We start from the raw sequence: 19,004 nt of genomic DNA, 5'->3' as shown, positions 1-19,004 counted from the left end.
TTCGATCTTCATTATTACCACAACACATTAAAAAAATAAGGACACCCGACAAGATGATTTACTACATGTTTGAGTTTTCGTTTGGAGACCCCAAACCTAGGTTTGTAAAAGGAAATGCTTCTGATGTTTTGAACTCAACTTACGTTTGATGGTGTGTGTGAACTCAACTTACGTTGACTTGCCCAATAAAGTCTAGTAAATTAATTTAGAGTTTATTGGAGAAAGACATCTAACCCCAGAAGGAATCTTGGAGGATTCTTTAGAAATGATAACCTCTCTGGCAATTGGATTGCCAAGTATATTATGGTCACAAAAGGACTTACAATCATTTGTTCACGCGCGTTCTCTTGTGTACGTAGCCACACCACAAAAGGACTTAACTTTTGCTTCTAATAAAAGATAGAGTACTGAGAGCCTCTCTTTTAGGAAGGACCCCTAGCTCTTCTAGGGGTAGACATAACATAAGTGCAAACTAGGGCTATATCATGGCTTGCCTATTTTTTATTGTGATTGTGTCAAAGTGGAATAGTGGGTGGTTCAGCTTATTTTCTTTTAATCTCTCTTTCTTTCCTATTCATGTTAGGTTGTTGAGGTGGCTTAGTTGTGTTTCTTAAATGCTGGGATACATTTTCAACCTCTAATGCTTCCATGCCTTTAGTTTAAATGAATGAGCAAAAGAGACCTCACCTAGTTTGAATCCTTGAGTGGTAGGATATGGTTAATTTGCATACTCTGAAAGTAAATCAAATGAATGATAACGTCAATAATATGGGCATCAGCTGGTTGTCAAAATTCATGATAGATTGCTCCAAAAGCAAAGATGGATTATCATTAATGTTTCATATGGAAGAACTTTTAAAATGTTTATTTGGACTTTTTATATAATAAGTGCTTGTGAGAGGGTATTTGAGAGAACTTATAAAAATATTTTAGGACTGGTCCATAAAATATATTTTTTGCTTATTTTTTTAAGCTCTCCAAATTAAATATTTTATAGGAATGTTTATTTATATGAAAGTTATGAAAAGATCCACTTTCTAATCCTGTCAAACATATAGAATATAGAGCGTACATTTTTTTTCTTCAAAGTTTATTTTTTTTTCGTTTCTTCCTCTAAATATGTTGTGACTCACATACAATAATTAATTAAGTGATAAGTACAATATTTCCAACACATATAATACATGAAATAATTAATATAAATATTAAATTTTAAACAAAATAAATTATAATTATTCATTGCTAGTAAAATTATTATTTTTAAATATTTCCTTCTTTTTTGCTAAACATTTAAACTTAATTAAATAAAATTATGCTGTTATAATGTGCTAGCAATTTCTTTTATATGTTATTAGTAATATTTTTTGTTTGCTTCTACAATGGTGTGTAATAGTTGAATTTTCTTAATGATTTACTTTTTTATATACTCATATTTATTTGCATACGTGGCTCTTTGTCCAACATTAGAATTTGTTCTTCCTCCAAGCTCTCAAAAACAGTACGCTTGCACTTTTTTTATTTATTTATGCATAATTAAAAATAATAAAGTTATGAAGGAAAGAAAATTAAAAATTAAAGTTAATATAGTGACTCGTTGAAACATCGTTTGTTTTCAAATTTTAGAAAGTAGTTTCTGAAATACTATTTTACATTTTGTATTTCAGAAAATACTTTTCAGAACACAAAATCAAAAACAAAATTTTGAAAAGTAGTTTTCAGGATTTTATTGTTATATTTCGGATAATAATTTTTGGAAGACTGTATCAGATTTTACTTTCCGTTTCTGAAACTAAAAATTAAAGCAGCATTCCAAAAACTTTGTTCCAGAATAATAATTAAACAACATACAAGGGTATTTTGAGTATATTGAATATTAATGATGGTATTTTGAATTAAAATAAAAGGGAAGTGAACTTAAAAAAAAAAAAAAAAAGGAGAGTGGATATAGCATTTGTAAAAAATAATAAAGGTCAAAGATTGGGTTTGGCGGTCTAAAAATGAGGAGTGCAGACTGAACAACCCAAAAAAGATGAGGTGAGGTGATCATAAAGTTTGACTCGCGGCACCTTTGACCAGCCAGCTGTTATTGTTGTTATTATTTTTACTAATAAATTAATAAATATATAATAATGATATTATTATTAAATATTAGTACATATAATATGATAAATATATATCACTAATTTAATATTAATTAATATAAATTAGTATATATTAAGATTCTTCTGCATAAATATAAATATATTAGAAGCTAATTAATTTTAAATATATCACTACAAATCATTATTTTTTAGTTATATAAAATTTTATTATTTATTTATTAGTAATAAAGAAATAAATTATACTTTTATTTATCATTATTTATATTTAAAATATAGTGATTGAGTTATAATTAAAAAATATAATATTGGAAATTATAAGTTATTCTTGTTTATTTAGCAGTAATGAGAAAAAAATTATACTTTTATTTATTAATAATGTATAATTATTAATTTTATTTATACTTTTGTTTAAGTTATATTTTATTGGAAGACATATTTTAAGTTACATACTCCTTCCTTCTTTTTTTTAATGACCTCATCCATATTATCCTAATCGTCTCATTGTTAGGTCATTCCTAGTGATTTTGTTACATATTTCTTTTGTTTTATTTATAAGAACAAAGTATGAAATAATGATTATTTCTTTTTATGTTATCAATTTATAATGTTTCTTATATTAATTATTTTTAAACTAAAAATATTTTTCATTAAAAGAAGAAAGATAATGTATTGACAAATCATTAGAAGAGATACAATATTAATGACAATGATAATTTTAGAAAATATTATAAATTTAAGATAAATTTTTTGCTATCAACTAAATTAATCACTTTTCTTAATATTTATTTTTTTCCTTCTTTAATATTATATATTTATTAATTTTTAGTATTTAATATTTATTATATTAATAAATTAATATTAATAAATAATATAGCATAAATAGTATAAAAATAATATTTTATTAATGTTAATAAATTATTATTTAATATAGCATAAATATTTTATAAATATTTATTTTTTCCTTAATATTTATTATACATTTTAATATTATTAGTATATTAATAAATTAATTCATATATAGCATAAATAATAAGTTTATATTGACTTGGTCAAAATGAATATACATTAATTTTGGTCAAAATGAATATATATACATTAATTTGGTCTCACATATAGTATAATTTTCATTTATTTGCCAATTCAACATTTGAAGGAGTTAAAATTATTTACAAACATTATTTTGTGCTATGTTAAAAAAATCTGCACACAGTGTCGTTCAGCTGGTATGTGCAGTTTTTTTTCAGGCCCAGAGGCCATACATATTGAACAAGACTTACTATTAAAGCCTCAATATTACTAAGCACACCCCCTTTTGTAAATTTTAACTTTCATTATATCCTTTTTTGTTAGAGATACACCCCTTGGAACCCTTTTTCTTTTTGGGAAATGTTGTTCTAGAATAACATTTACCTATTCTGAAAATGTATTTCTGGAACTATATATCATAGTTCCAACATTACATTTTTGAAATAGATATATGTTATTCCAAAAAGGAATTTCTAGTATTAGAAAATTAGTCTTTATCTTACACTCTCATGTTTGTTAGTTTTATTTTCATCATATCATTAGTGATCTTCAAGCCCTATCTAAAATTTTATTTTCATCCTATCTTTATTGTCTTTAAACCCTAGTTTTATACCCCATATTTGAAAAACTAAAATAACACTTATTTTATTTTTTAAATTTTTTTCTTACATGACATTTATTATGAGACAAATAAAGTACAATAAATAAAAAGTGTATTAGTATGTTTTTTTTTGGAGGAGAGAGATTGTAAGGGCTAAGGAGGTGAGTGCATGGAATAAATACAAGATAAATTATTACTTTTTGTTAAAAAAATATTTTCTTTGATCTCAAATATAAGAAAAAAAATTGTTTCATATTAACTATGAAAGTTAGTTAATTACATTTAGTTGCATAAATTTCAATTAAATTTTTTTCCTAACATGTTTTTCATTGAAACTTTTTATAAAGAATAAAAAAGAGTCATTGAAACTAAAACATCAATTAAATGAAAGATATTTTAAAAATAATAGCATTAAATAAGGTGATGTTAATTGAAATTTTCTTATATTTAAGACCAAGATTAATGCATTTTTTTCTCTCTTATATTTGATACCAGAGAGAGTATTAATTAGCTTATCAAAATTTATTGGATGAATAATTAATGAGGTTTAACTTATGCAAGTTTGCCCGAAAAATCAATATTGAAAAGCTAAAATGATACTTATTTTAAGATTTTTTTTAATTTATTCCTACAAGATATTTATCATGAGACAAAGAGAGTACAATAAATAATACTATTTAATGTTCACATAAATGCTACTCTATTGGTCCTATTTATAAGACTCAATTATCTAATTTATTAAGATTAAAAATAGTGATTAATTTAATTTATAACAATAAATATGTCTTAAACTTATATACCCTTTGTTCCTAATTAAAGACAATATTGACTAATTTACACTTATCAAGAAAAACAATTAATTTAGTTATTCACACTAAATTTTTTCTATAATTGTATTATTTCTCTAAAATTACTTTCAAGTAATTAACGTATGAAGGAAAAATAATAATAGTAATGTTTTAATTTTTAAAATTAAACTCTTCTATTCTTCAATCCTAATCCTTGTAAGAGAAAGAAAGAGACAATTCATAATGAAACCAAAAATTTATACTTTTTTTTTATTACTAATGTATAATTATTAGTATTTATAAATATATACGAACTAATATTTATTATTGTTATTGTACATTGAATATTTATTATCATTAGTATGTATTAATAACTTAATAAATATCATTCAAGTTATACTTTTTTGGAAGGCATAATTTAAGTTACCTACTCCTTTTATTCATATTTATAAGATTCAAATTTAAAATAATATTTTTTTTTATAAGACTCAATCTATAATTTTTTTATATTAATCATTTTTAGATTAGAAATACCCCTCATTAAAGAAAAAAAATGTATTGACAAATCATTAGGAGAGAAGAAATATTATTGACAAGGATAATTTTAGAAAAAATTATAAATTTAAGATAAATTTATTATTATTAACTAAATCAATCACTTTTTTTAATATTTATTTTTTTCCTTCTTTAATATTATATATTTATTTATTTATTAGCATTAAATATTATTTGCATATTAATAAATTAATATTAATACATGCAAATTAATTCATATATAACATAAATAATAAGTATATATTGACTTGGTCAAAATGAATATATACATTAATTTGGTTAAAATTATTTTAAAACATTATTTTGTGCTCAGTAAAAAAATGTGCCTATAAATTGTTTATTTTCTTTGAAATATCACAATAAGAATTTAACACATACAAAATTTGGAGTTAGAGAAAAGTTATGGCAAAGAACGAGTTGAAACCTATCAAAGTGGCAGTCATGATCATGATTGTGTTGGGTTTTGCAGAAGCTAATTATAATTCTCCATCTATGAAAATTGAGCCAAACAGCGCAACTGATAAACTTTCATGTCCTGCGCAATGTGGCATAGATTGTTTTCTAGCTAACATTGGGTATCCTATATGTTATGCTATTTGTGTTTCAAAATGTCCTAAAAATCCACCCTCAAGTCTATACAATTGTATTACTCGTTGTGGCATTAACAAGCCGAGTGATATCAACATTGGTATGTATTCTCTTACAACATTTGTCTCTTTTCAAGGTTTATTCTTTATGATTGACTTAACCATGTTTTTAATTACACCCTTTTAATAATTTATGTGATAGATGCTCGTGGTCTTGCGGCTACTGCGGTGAATTCTTGCTTGCAGGAGTGCATTAAAAAGTAATCATTTGTTATAAATATGTTAAAAAATGAGGTTGTTAAAAGAAATAATATTCATAGATGATTGTAATAAAAAAATATTATACAATGAATAACACCTCTTTTTTATTTTTCATGGATGGTACTTTGCAATTGGTATAATGCATAACCTTTTCGTCCTTAATCAATATTGTTTGGTAGAATATGTCTAATTTCATTTTGATTCATATAAGTGATTTTTATGTTAAGGATCTATTTATATATTAGAGGAATTTCATAGTTTTGGGACAAATTTACCGTAGTGTATAGGACAAAATCACTAAGTTATATAGTTGTGTAGGAGTTACTTATTTATTTAACGAATAAAAAAGTAATATAAATTAATAAAACTTGCTTTCTATATATAAAGATGTTTTTTCTTTCCAGCAAAAAATATTGTTTTTTCTAAGTAATAAAATGCAATTTTATAACATTACTTATTTTCTTATCAAAAAATAAATATTGTTGACAATTTGATAATTTTTACCAATAAAAAAGGACATAAAACTAAAAAAGAACGATAAGATAAAACTTGCATTTTATTTAAAATATGAATATAATATTTGAATACTAATTACTTTTTAATAATGTCAAACGATATTACAAATTAAAAAAAATGTTATGTTATTGCATTTGTAAAAATCTAAATTATGTACAACTTTGCTATTTTTTTATCTGAAAATTGATAAGATAATTTCTAAATTTAAATAGACATAAATACATTTTATTTTTACGTATTTGAGATGTTAAAATATTTTAATATAATTTATTTATTTGTTATAAAAAATTATTTTTAAAAAAATGAAACATCATTTAATAAATTCCTGAATTCTAAAATGTTAGTAAATAGTGTAGCACTCTCAATTTTTTTTAAAAAGGTATAATTTTAAAATTTATGTAAGTTAGTTTAAATACTTATTAATGTTACCAACATAGTGTGACATAATCAATAAATAATTCAGAAGTTCCATCTTTGGTTTATAAGTATTATGTAAAAGTATTTATTGAGAGAGATCAATCTCTTAAATAAATCTTATATCTTGATAAATTAGTCTTTACCTCTTGATGGAAGGATATCTCGAGTTCATAAAAAAAATACTTATTAAAGTTTACAAGATTATTTTTAATTTTTTGATATCATAAAAAATATTTAAATATCAATTTTAAAATAGTAGCACTTTAATTTTAATTAGTGAGAAAAATAAAATAGTCTAATTTAATATATATATATATATATAAAGTAATATAATAATAATAATAATAATAATAATAATAATAATTATCATTATTATATAAAAAATATGAAATATAAAATAAGGGATGACCTAAAATTACATGTGACATGCTATACCAAAGTCTTTTAAGTGTCACACAAAGTAAAGAGTTTATTTTCCTACTACCCCTCTATGCTTATACGATTTAACCTATTAATTAAAATGATTCAAATCGTCAAACTACTAAAATGATTTTGTATTATAAATAAAATAATTAAAATATTTTTATTATAAAATATTATTGATAAAAAGGCCGGTTCGTCAAACTTAATAAACTTTTCTTAAGGCCTGTGGCCTGATCCTATTTAACCAAATAGGGTTTTTAAAAAGCTTGATCATGATCTTTTTGCTAGATGAGCTAGGCCAAATCAGGACTCAAATAGGCTGAGCTATAAGCCTTGACGTATGGTCTAACCTAATTCTACTCCTATTTGTAAACAATAAATAAATAGAAACAAAAATCCGCCAATTAAAAAGGAGGCAAGGGAGTAATTTATTGGGTATGTTGCATATTATATAACTAATTCATATAATTTTATGAGAAAAATGATTATACACTGACAATATAAGTTTTTTTACACAATCATCCAATCACAACTCACCGTGTGTGATAATTTTGTTGACTTTTAAAATAATTATCTTAAAGTAATTTAAACCGTAATTTGTGATTGTGTGACAATGTAAAACTGTTTTACACTATTAATGCATAAACATTAAACTCTAATTTTATATAGAATGCATAAAGTAATGGGATTTAAATATTTTACTTAGAAATATATTAACTTTTTAAATATTTATTTATTTTTAAAAATGAATTTTGACCATATATAATTTTTTTAAAAATTATATCTTTAATGAATATATATATAACTTTTTTAACTATGCTAATTAACTTTTGCAAGAGAATCTCGCTAGCCACCTTTTTAATGGGTTATTTCCTCCTTTCTTCTATTCAAAATGTTCAAACTCAAGATTTTATTCAAGTGGATCGAGCTTAATATCACCCCAATCATATTTTTTTTAATTATTATGTACGTGTATATTATTTGATGGCAAAAAGAAATAATATGTTACCATTTTATCTAAATAATAGTTAAGAAACATAATAAATCAAAGATTAATAATTTTTTACTAATGATACATAAAAGATAATGTTAATATAGTTAACTAAATAAAATAAGTATTTTATTTTCTTATTTATGAATAATTTTATGTAAATAGTTAGAATAAAAATAATCTGGATATTAAAATCAATTTAAAAAAAATACGTGAATAATTTACATATTAATTTATGAAATTTAATTATAAATTAGTAAAATAAAAATATGTAAACTATTTAAAATAAATACATATAAAATAGTATAAAATAAAATTAAAAAGATTTATATATTAAATATTTTTTAAATTATAAATTTTGATCATTTTAAAAAAATTAATAAATCTTGACAAATGATACATAAAAAATAATATTAATATAACTAAATAAACAAAGCAAGTGCTTTAGTGATTGATTACTTTGTCTATCTCAATAAATGGTTATGAGTTCAATTCTTAGTAAGATATTTTATATTTTTCATTTCATTTAATTTTTTTTCACCTAAGTGTAATGTCAATAATTTACATAAGCTTTATATCAATATTAATATGTCATATTAAAGTTAATGTTTGAGTGATGATCAATTGATAGAAAGATTAAAATTACTTATTTTAAAAAATATGAGAACTAAATATCTTAATTTAAAAATAGGAAAATCAAAATTACACATTTGAAATTATATGGAACCAGAATTACATTTTAACCTCTTTAATTTATTCATAAATGTTTTAAGTACATTATAAAATTAAATACATATATTAAATATTTAATAAATAACATTAAATACATATATTAAATACTTAATAAATAACATTAAATACATATATCAAATATTCAATAAATAGCATTAATACATATGTTAAATAAGCATAGCGTTAGCGTGAAAATTATTTTAGCTAAATCAAATATCTCTAGTTCAAATCATGAATTTGCATTTGCATTAAATATGCAGTTGTATTGGTTATGTTTTAATAGAAATTAGGTTAAATTAATTATTTCATCCATATAGTTTTACGATTCTTACCTTTTAGTTCCTATAATTTACATTTTAATTCTCTTTTAGTTAGTTTAGAGAGATCTTTTTAGTCCTTATAGGTTGTATTTTAATTTTCTTTTAGTCTCTATAGTTTGAAAGTGATATTTTTAGTCCCTATAATTTTATTTTTAATTACCTTTTAGTCCTTACTACAAAAAATAATTAAGTACAAATTAGTTATAAATTATCAATTATTTTTTTATTAGAAATTAGCCTATGATAAATTAGTTACGAATTAGTTACTAATATATTTGTAGTTAAATGTAATCGATAATATTACTCATATATAGTGATGATAAGGACTAAAAGGAAATTAAAATATAAAGTATAAGGATTAAAAAAACCACTTTCCAACTATAAGGACTAAAAGGAAATTAAAATATAAATTAAAAGGACTAAAAAACTCACTTTCAAACTATAGGAACTAAAAGAGAATTAAAATGTAAACTATAAAGATTAAAAAAATCATTTTAAAACTATAATGACTAAAATATACAAATAATGAAATTATAGAAACTAAATGAATAATTAAACTTAAATACTAAATTGATTGTGTTAATCATGGATGGATTTAGATAACAATCAAAGGGGGGCTAATTTTCTTCTTCTTCTTGTTGTGTTGTAATTATTTAAATTTACAACTTATAACAAATAATTATTGAATAAATAATAAATTTTACAAAAAAGTTTACTAATTGTACACATAAAACTAAAATTGATTTATATTTCAAATGATAAACATAAGAAACTTATATGCTAATTTGTTTCAAAAGATTGGTTAAAAAAACTCCACATACTATAACTCATACTGATTTTTGTTTCAGACTTTGGAAAACTCTTCTATTAATCAGACACAATAGCAATCATCAAACAAGACTTACAACAGTCTTACAATCAAAGAGTAGATCAAATTAACTTTTAGATATAATAATTGAAAATTATTAAACCCTATAACAACAAAATATTGAATCCGCCCACTCCCCGCCAAATATTGTTAAAAAAAGAGTCAACTTGGTGACAAAATCTTGAAAGACCATGATGCACAATTTTGTTGAGGAGTTAAAATTATTTTATAAGCATTATTTTGTGCCAATAAATTGATGTTGATTTTCCTTGCAATATCACAAGAATTTAACACTTATTAAAAAACTTTGAGATATATTATAAATACTTAGAGAAAAGATATGGCAAAGAATGAAATAAAATCACTGGAGTTGCAATCCTGATCCTGATTATGTTCGGATTCACAGATGGTTATGATTCTCCATCTATTAAAATTGAACCAAACACAGTGTTTGTTAAGCAACTCAGTTGTCCTCCAATATCTGGCATAGATTGTTTTTTTGCTAACATTGGGTATCCATTATGATTTGTTATTTGTGTTTCAAAATATCCTAAAAAGTTTGAAAATTATTACAATTGCATTACTTGTTGTGACGTGAACAAGTCCATTAACATCAATATTGTTATTCATTCTTTTACACATTGGTCTCTTTTTAATGTTTTATATTTATTCTTTTTAATTGAGTTAATTATGTTACTATATTTATTTTATAATTGATTTTATATGTCAGATGCTCGTGATGTTGTGATCAATGTGGTGAATTCTTGCTCATAAAAGTGCTAGAACAAGTAATAATTTGTGAAAAGAATGTCCAAGAAGGTTGTTAGGAGAAATAATACTGATGGATGACTATAATAGACAAATATTAATCAACGAGTAAATAAATCCTTTTGTTGAATCATTTTTCTTATGTTCTTGTCAAATGGTAGACGATACTAGCAAGTGGTGTGGTACCATCCCAATTTTTCGTAAATAAATTTAAAAAGCTTTTTAGTAAAAAATAAATAAATAAATAAATATAAAGCAAATAATAGGTTGAGTATGCTAGGTATAAATAGTTATGTTAAGTCAGCTGCCTCCTGTTGGCCTCATTTTCGTTTTTCTCCTTCTCTTCTCAAAACCCTTTCTTTTTTTCGCAGTCCACCAAATCAGTCTCAGAAAAACGACGATCTCGAACCCGTTCACCGTTGGATCGTCGTGAAATTTGATTATCATGTTCGCAACACAATTCCGAGCATTCTCACCGTTGATAATTTCGATATCATGTCTGAACTGAGAGAAACACCCTTCGCATTGTAGTTTTTTTCTTTCCCGCAGAAACCCAGAGCTGTCTTGGTAAAACTACGATCCCGGTTTCGTTAACCGTTGGATTATTTTGAAATTTGGATATGTTGTTCGAAATTCAATTCCTCACGCTTCCACCGTTGGGATTTGCGAGATAATATTTGTGGAGGGAGAAAATGGAATCGTATGAAGACAGTACAAGTGGAGGTTTCAATCTCTTCTCCGTCTCTCTGACGTTTGGGAATTCTATCGGAGTAGTCGGATGAATAATTGAAAGAATTTCCGGGAACCGCTAGAGATGTTGCTATCGCTGGCTGAAGACACGTGAGCCCGCTTAGAGGTAAGGGATAGTTTATCGCAATTGGGGATTAGAATGAACATGTGTAGAGATCCTTAGAGAACTAAATTTGGGTTTATTTTGAGATGTTTATTGAATTATAATTTTCTCTTTATGATTATAAATATAATATTATTGTGTTCTATGTACCAATTGATGTCCTGATGAGAATTGATTGATAAACTTGAGTGCTCTTGATGTCTTTGTGTTTAACCCATGAATTTGATTAATTGATTGTGATATAATTGTGAGAAACTATTTCAGGGATTTTACACCCCATGTTGTGATGAAATCTTTTGTATAAATTGTTATGTTGAGGTTATGAAATGATGATTCAAACTGTGAGTATGTGATAAATTGAGAATGTGACGGATGATGAAATACATGTGTATTGAGATGAGATGTGTGTATTGAGTTGTGAACTATGAACTGTGCAATCACACAATTGTAAGACCCTTTAAGGGCGACGAGTATTGTGATGGGATCCACTGTGGGAATCCGACGAGTTAAAATGATTTTGAAAACAATTGAGTAGATGTGTGTATTGCATAGTTCATAGGTAAAGTGTACATGATTCATGAGGTGTGATAACATGTTAAATTGAGATTATACCATTGTGATTGGGATTAAGTGTATGTGATAAATTGAGTATGTATATGATTGAGATATATATGTGCATCGAGTTGTGAACTATGAATTGTACAATCACACGATCATAAGTCCCTTCAAGGGCGACGAGTTAATGCTAAGTCCCTTTTAGGGCGACGAGTTGATGTTAAGTCCCTTTTAGGGCGACGAGTTGATGCTAAGTCCCTTTTTGGGCGACGAGTTAATGTTAAGTCCCTTTAAGGGCGACGAGTTAATGATAAGACCCTTAAAGGGCGACGAGTTAAAATTATTTTGAGAACAATTGAGGAGTCATGTGTTTTGTACAGTTCATAGATAGAGTCTGTGTGCTAAAATAATTTTAGGGGTTGGACCTGAATCAGGAGGGAGAGGCCCTGACGAACTCTTCGGAGTGTAGGCCTTGGGGGTCACCGGGTTTGAGTGCTCCTTTAAGCCTATGTTGATCTTATATGGTTGGAGCATTCTCGCAAAACATCGTGACCCTGACTGGTCTCCCTATGATCTTACTTAGTGAGAGTGACCTGACAAACCCATTGTGTGGTGTGTCTTGTTATGTACTCCTAAGCGCCCCAGGGTGGTTTTTCACTGACATGGTACCACATTGCATATAGGCTTGAGTCTTAGCATAACTGTTGGATACGCTTGCTAATTGTTTATTATGAAATTGATGTGTTATTATGTCTTGATCGGAGTATGTGATTCCTGTGTATAATGATTGATGATTGAAAGGTGTGATTGATGAATGACAAAGTGATGAAATAATGTGAGATATGCTAAGTAAATTGTATTTGGCTACTATATGTTGTGTTGTTTCTCTCTAGTAGTTAGCAATGTGATAACTCACTCCCGGTTTGCTGTTTGTGTTTGGATCCTGTGATGATCTTGAACTTTGTGTTCGGGGGAGCAGATGAATAGGTGGATGACTATGAAGAACCTCATGCTAGAGGACACGGGAACACCACGCTCTAATACGATGTGACATTAGGATATAGGTTCTATATTAATTGTATGAGACTTATATGACTTTCTTTGAGTCGAGATGACTTTATTATTTATTTGGACAAGTTTGAATATGATGCAGAAGAAAGTGAATGTGAGCCTTTTACCCATTTGAAAAGCTTGTATTTAAAAATGTTTTAAAAATACTTTTAATTAATATTTGAATTTTTATTCCTTTATTAATATATATGTGAGGAGTAGAGGGTGTCACAGGTGTGTAGTGCATATATTTTGTGTCCTCAATTTATATTGTTTGGTAGAATTTGCCTAATTTTATTTTAATTGTACGTATACGTGATTTTGTAATAACTTACAAGAGAAACCGGATGAAATAAAGAAATATTTGAAGGGAAAATTTTTGTTTGTTGAGTTAATGGATTGTCACTAAATCAATTCTCCGTTAGACATGTCGATCTGATCTAGTTTTTTAAACAATGACGTTTTATATAGACCAAAATATTTTGAATGTTTATTAAAAAAAACTCTTAGCGATATTAAATATCAATTATTATTTAAACCAATTGATTATTTTTAATTAATATAAATGAGATTTTTATAAAAATCAGCATTAAAATTAAAATATGAAAATCTCCTAAATACAAAATTGTGCGTAAATGAAAATTTATTTTTTGCTGGCAAACATGGCACCACCTCAAGAATGAAAATATTATTATATGTCAGAGAAAATAAAGTTTCAGATACATCAGCCATGACAAATCATACTTAGCAAGAACATCATCTACTTGGTTAACTTCTTAAAGATATGACTCCCTAAATAGTGCCCTCCTCCTCTGCTGATGAAATCTTTTATGAGCATCCCTCTCTGATAAGTAGTGCTTATTTGGTCATCAATGATTCCAATATAACAAATATCAAACTATCCACATCCTCCTCTTGTTATAAAAAAATAACTTCATCATGATGCCTCCATAAACAAGATAGGGTAACTCCAAACACTAGTGACCAATGATTAATGTTTTGAGAGTCCATAACCAAGATTGAAATTTTGATGTGAAAAATTGAGAGGAAATAGAGTTGCCCACATTTGACGGGCGGGCCACAGTACATTCACGATACATATGGCTGACACTTTCACTGCCATTATTGCAGTGGGCAACTATCGTTGTCACAACGTGGCAGATTTCTTAGCTAGTGTTTCTGTATTTGGACTCATTAGGTTGGATCTTGTACCAGTTTTCTATTCTTGATTAATTAATTGGATTCATTACAAATTTTACCAATCAATTTTTATTATTTTATAAATTTTATTAATTAAGTATTATTTTTCTAAATTTTGTCATCTAAGTTTTTAGTTTTTTGCATTTTAATGATCACCACAATCAGACTTTTATTTACCAAACTATACCAAATCAGGTGGATTTAAAAACTAATTATCAAAAATAGATAATTTTGTTTTTTAATATTCGTTATAATTATAATTAAGGTAGAGAAGTGACTTTTTAAGTTAATTATAAAATCGATATACAAAACTCTAAGAAAATTATATCATTTTGGTTACCAATGTGATGATAAAAATAAAAAAAATTAAATAGTAAAATTTATGAAATATTAAAAATTGAATGATAAAATTCATAAAAAACTTGAGTAATAAATTTCATAAGAAATTATAAAAGTTGAGTGATAAAATTTAAAAAAATAAAACTTGAATGAAAAAATCATAAAATAATAAAAATTTGATGATAAAATTTCCTATTTTTTTTATTTGTTAAAAAAAAAAACTAGCTAAGCAATTTGCCACAGGATGCCAAATATCTCTAAGGGCTATATCTGGATGACTCCTATTAACTTTGAGACGGTACCATAGTTTTCCAAGTGTGACACGGAAGCCAACGTCCGGGTAGTTAACTCGGTTTGAAACTGATAGACTAAGAGTATGTTTGGATTTCCGTTGAAACCCCTCAAACATATTTTTGGGTGACTAAACTGAGTTTTGCTTCATGTTTTGTTTTCTCTAGAAGTACTTTTGCCAACTACGTTTAGTGGTAAACTGAGTATGCTTCAAAAGCAACAAATGGGTTGCGTCTCCAAACCTCAGTTTGGCCAGCAACATTTATGAAAAATAATAAATGCCCACTCATTATTACCCCAACTCAAACACGATACCTCATATATTGTATTTTTCTTTTGGGTTTTCGACGGTGATAAGATTTTGTCTTGCTTTGTTATTGCTATCTGTACATCCCTCTTTAGTTCTTTGGTTTTGCTTTCAACGTTTGTACCTGTTTTTGGGAACTTTTGGTACCTGAATTTATATATTTCTTTTCCCTAATAAAAAAACTGGAAAACTATTTTGATACTCATTAAAAATATATTTAAATGATATAAAAATAATACTCTATTAATATATATATATATATATATATATATATATATTAAATTTCATACCTTTTCAGTAATTAAACATTTAAAAGTACTTTTGATAGTATTCTCTAAACAAAATTTATTTTATCAAACATATTTTTGAGTGAAAAATATTCAAACTTAAATCATATTGTGTAAACTCATTTTATTTTATCAAATTTAAATTTCGAACGTATTTTTAATTCAAACTTAAGTTCAAACATACACTAACACTTGTCCAACATTTCGCCTTAGTTAAATCCACCCAATATATTCTCTCATAGTAGGAAAAATATTTTTTTGTGGTTAGATATATTAACTTTTAAACAGAGGGTGGAGGGTTATTTTCGTCTTTGTATCTCACTCAAGACAACTTCCACCGCTGCCAATCCTTCTTAACTTGAAGGGTTAAAGTTAAATTCAACATAACGCCACTAGAGAACCCTCAAACCACCCTCCCAAACACACACCGGAACATTTATTAAATAGTTTTAAGTTTAATGTATCCACGTATTTATATTATTTTTTACTGCTCTAATATAGTAACAACTACTCCCACTAAAGCACTTCAAACAAAAATATTAAAGATATTTAATGCTTCATTAATTATTTTTGTAAAATAACAACTAATTTTAAAATATTTATTTTATTATTAAAACATCATATAAAATGGAACGAAAAGAGTAAGAGTTATATCTATTAATATTATTAATGTGAATTACTATATGTTTATTTAAGAAATACAACAAATAATACCAAAATTTGTAATGTTTAATGTTTATATTGTAACAAAAAAAATTATTCTAACCAAATATTAGCAATTTTTAAGCTTCAACATTTGGCAAAAACATTTGGTATTTCATGCACTAAAAAAAACATTTGGCATTTCATTACCAAGAATCCATAAATTATTATTTGGTTGTAATTTTGCTCTCTCTTTTAAAAGGGGCAGAATTACTTTTTTTTAGGCAATAAGGGAAGAATTACTATTATTCAAACTTTTTTAATTCTAAATTAAAAAGCTACTCATAAACTTGATTAGGAATTTGTGAAACGTAGGAATAAATTAAACGTATTTTCTCGACCTCATACACTAGATTTGGAATTTTGAAAAATTAATTATGAGTTGTAGAACGCTTGAAACTGAAATTTGAGCATTGAATGCATAACATTTTTATTTATTTTATGTCATCCAAAACTGTCATTTCTTTTATGAGGCATTTGCTATATATCCTTGATACAATTTTATTGAGGAGTTAAATTTATTTTAAAAGTATAATTTTGTGCTTATAAATTGATGTTTGTTTTCTTTGAAATATCATAATAAGAATATAACATCTATATAATTCCTGGGAGAGATTCTAAAGACTTTTGAGAAAAGTTATGGGAAAGAATGAGATGAAAATTATTGGAATGACGATCATGGTTATGTTGATCTTCGTACAAGCTGATTACTGTTATGCATCAATGAAAACTCAGCCAGACAAGCTTACATGTCCTGCACAATGTGGCATAGATTGTTTAGTAGCTAACATTGGCTATCCAATATGTTTTGCTATTTGTGTTGCAAAATGCCGTAAAACAGCGACAATCGATAAATACGATTGTATTACTGGTTGTGGTGTGAACAAATCTATTACCGTCAATATTGGTATTCTTTATCTTCCAACATAGTTCTATCTTTAATAGGTTTTATAATCATTATCTATAATTGAGTCAATATTGATATTGTTTATCTTACATATTTTTTTTTATAATTGAATTTACTTGACAGATGCTCATGGTTTTGTATCTTATGTGGAGGATTCTTGCTTGCAAAAGTGCCAAAACAAGTCATAATATGTTTACAAGAATGCTGAAGAATAAGGCTGCTAAGAGAATCAATACTCACGAATGATTGTAAATAAACAAATATTAATCGATGAGTAATATCAATCTAATTTTAAAAAAATAAAACTAGTTCTGAGAACATTTAAAAAGTCTTTTAGGACAAACAAACCAAGTTATTTAAGTAAAATAAATGAATATTTGTCCTAATTACGATGATAATGATAATAATCTTTTTACTTTCTTAATTTTGTTATAATGTATAAAAATATTTTCTTTATTTATCTTTTTAAATGTTGAGCATGTTGACTTGCATAAAAGTTTAAGTTTAAATTTATATTCTATATATCGTCTTATTCTGCAAAATATTTTTTTTAAAAAAGTTATTATAAATACTAGATTAGACCTTAAAATCGGGACTCATTCATGGCCTAACTCTTGCCACGGATCGAGCTTTCAGCCACATTCTTTGCAAGATGGAAAACTCCGACATAGTGGATATCCTCAATGTTAGTTTTGTTCATAGGGAAACTAATAAAAGAATTATGTAACTTTATTTGTCCATTGTACCCAGAATATGTAGGAGTAAAGGAACCACCCCTGTCCAGTTAAAAAAAAAAATCCGCTTATTTAAACAAAATATATAATAAAAATGTTCTTAATAATAAATTTTCCGTTGATAAAAATCAATAATAAAACTATTTTAGAAATGTATTCTTATTTCATAAGGGATACCAATAAATATTTTTAAGTTATATTCATTTTGTGCATTTAATTAAAGTCGTCTTTATATTGTAAGGTGCAAATATCAACACATAATCAACTTTAAACTTAAAATTAATTTGGTTTCGAAGGTCGTTTTCTTTTTTCAAATAGGTTTTTTTTATGACTTTTCCTAATAAATATTGGTTGCGACTTTTCTATTTTCTTCAATTCTTTCTATTGGGTAAAATAAATTCCTTCATATAGGATAAATTTTAGGAGTATTTATGGATTGAGTTGAGTTTGAATTTAGTTAAACTTGTTATCCAACTTGATCAAAAAAATTTGGATTAGGTTGGGTTGAGTTTGTGAAATTTTTTTATATACTCGACCCAACTCAATCTACTCATAAATGAATTAGGTTGGGTTGGATTAATCAGGCTCAATATTTAAAAATAATATTTTATTTTGTTAAATTTAAATTTTTTTAGAATAATAATTTGTTTTTTCCTAAAATTTTATAAATATATAATGACTAAATACACTCAAAAAATATTAAATTGTGATAATATTTGATTAAAGAATTAATGATTTCAATGTTAATATAATATTTTTATTCTATAAATGAAAAAACATAAAACAAAATAAAAAATAGAGATAAAAACAACTTAAAAAAGAAA

The 19,004-nt window shown here is 25.6% G+C and overlaps 1 protein-coding gene and 1 long non-coding RNA gene across 2 annotated transcripts; both read left to right on the top strand.

The window, feature by feature from the left end:
* The first annotated feature begins 5,434 nt into the window (after positions 1–5,434).
* On the top strand, positions 5,435–6,034 carry LOC114374062. Its single transcript, XM_028331656.1, has 2 exons — positions 5,435–5,760; positions 5,862–6,034. The coding sequence occupies exons 1-2, from the start codon at positions 5,475–5,477 to the stop codon at positions 5,921–5,923; spliced, it is 348 nt and encodes a 115-aa protein (XP_028187457.1). The 5' UTR covers positions 5,435–5,474; the 3' UTR covers positions 5,924–6,034.
* Positions 6,035–17,138: 11,104 nt separating this feature from the next.
* LOC114374610 lies at positions 17,139–17,766 on the top strand. The gene is made up of 2 exons (XR_003658590.1): positions 17,139–17,446; positions 17,570–17,766. It is a non-coding gene; the product is annotated as an uncharacterized LOC114374610 (long non-coding RNA).
* The last annotated feature ends 1,238 nt before the right edge of the window (positions 17,767–19,004 follow it).

This window comes from Glycine soja, chromosome 11 (assembly GCF_004193775.1).
Source record: "Glycine soja cultivar W05 chromosome 11, ASM419377v2, whole genome shotgun sequence".
Taxonomy (NCBI): Eukaryota; Viridiplantae; Streptophyta; class Magnoliopsida; order Fabales; family Fabaceae; genus Glycine; species Glycine soja.
Note: the sequence above shows the minus strand (reverse complement) of the source record. Positions and strands in the feature narration are given on the sequence as shown.

What these genes read in the sequence shown, in the direction of transcription:
- LOC114374062 (XM_028331656.1), top strand. Translation starts at nt 5,475, where the DNA reads ATGGCAAAGAACGAGTTGAAACCTATCAAAGTGGCAGTCATGATCATG. An exon ending in GCCGAGTGATATCAACATTG is followed by an intron (nt 5,761 to 5,861) that starts GTATGTATTCTC and finishes TTTATGTGATAG; the next exon opens with ATGCTCGTGGTCTTGCGGCT.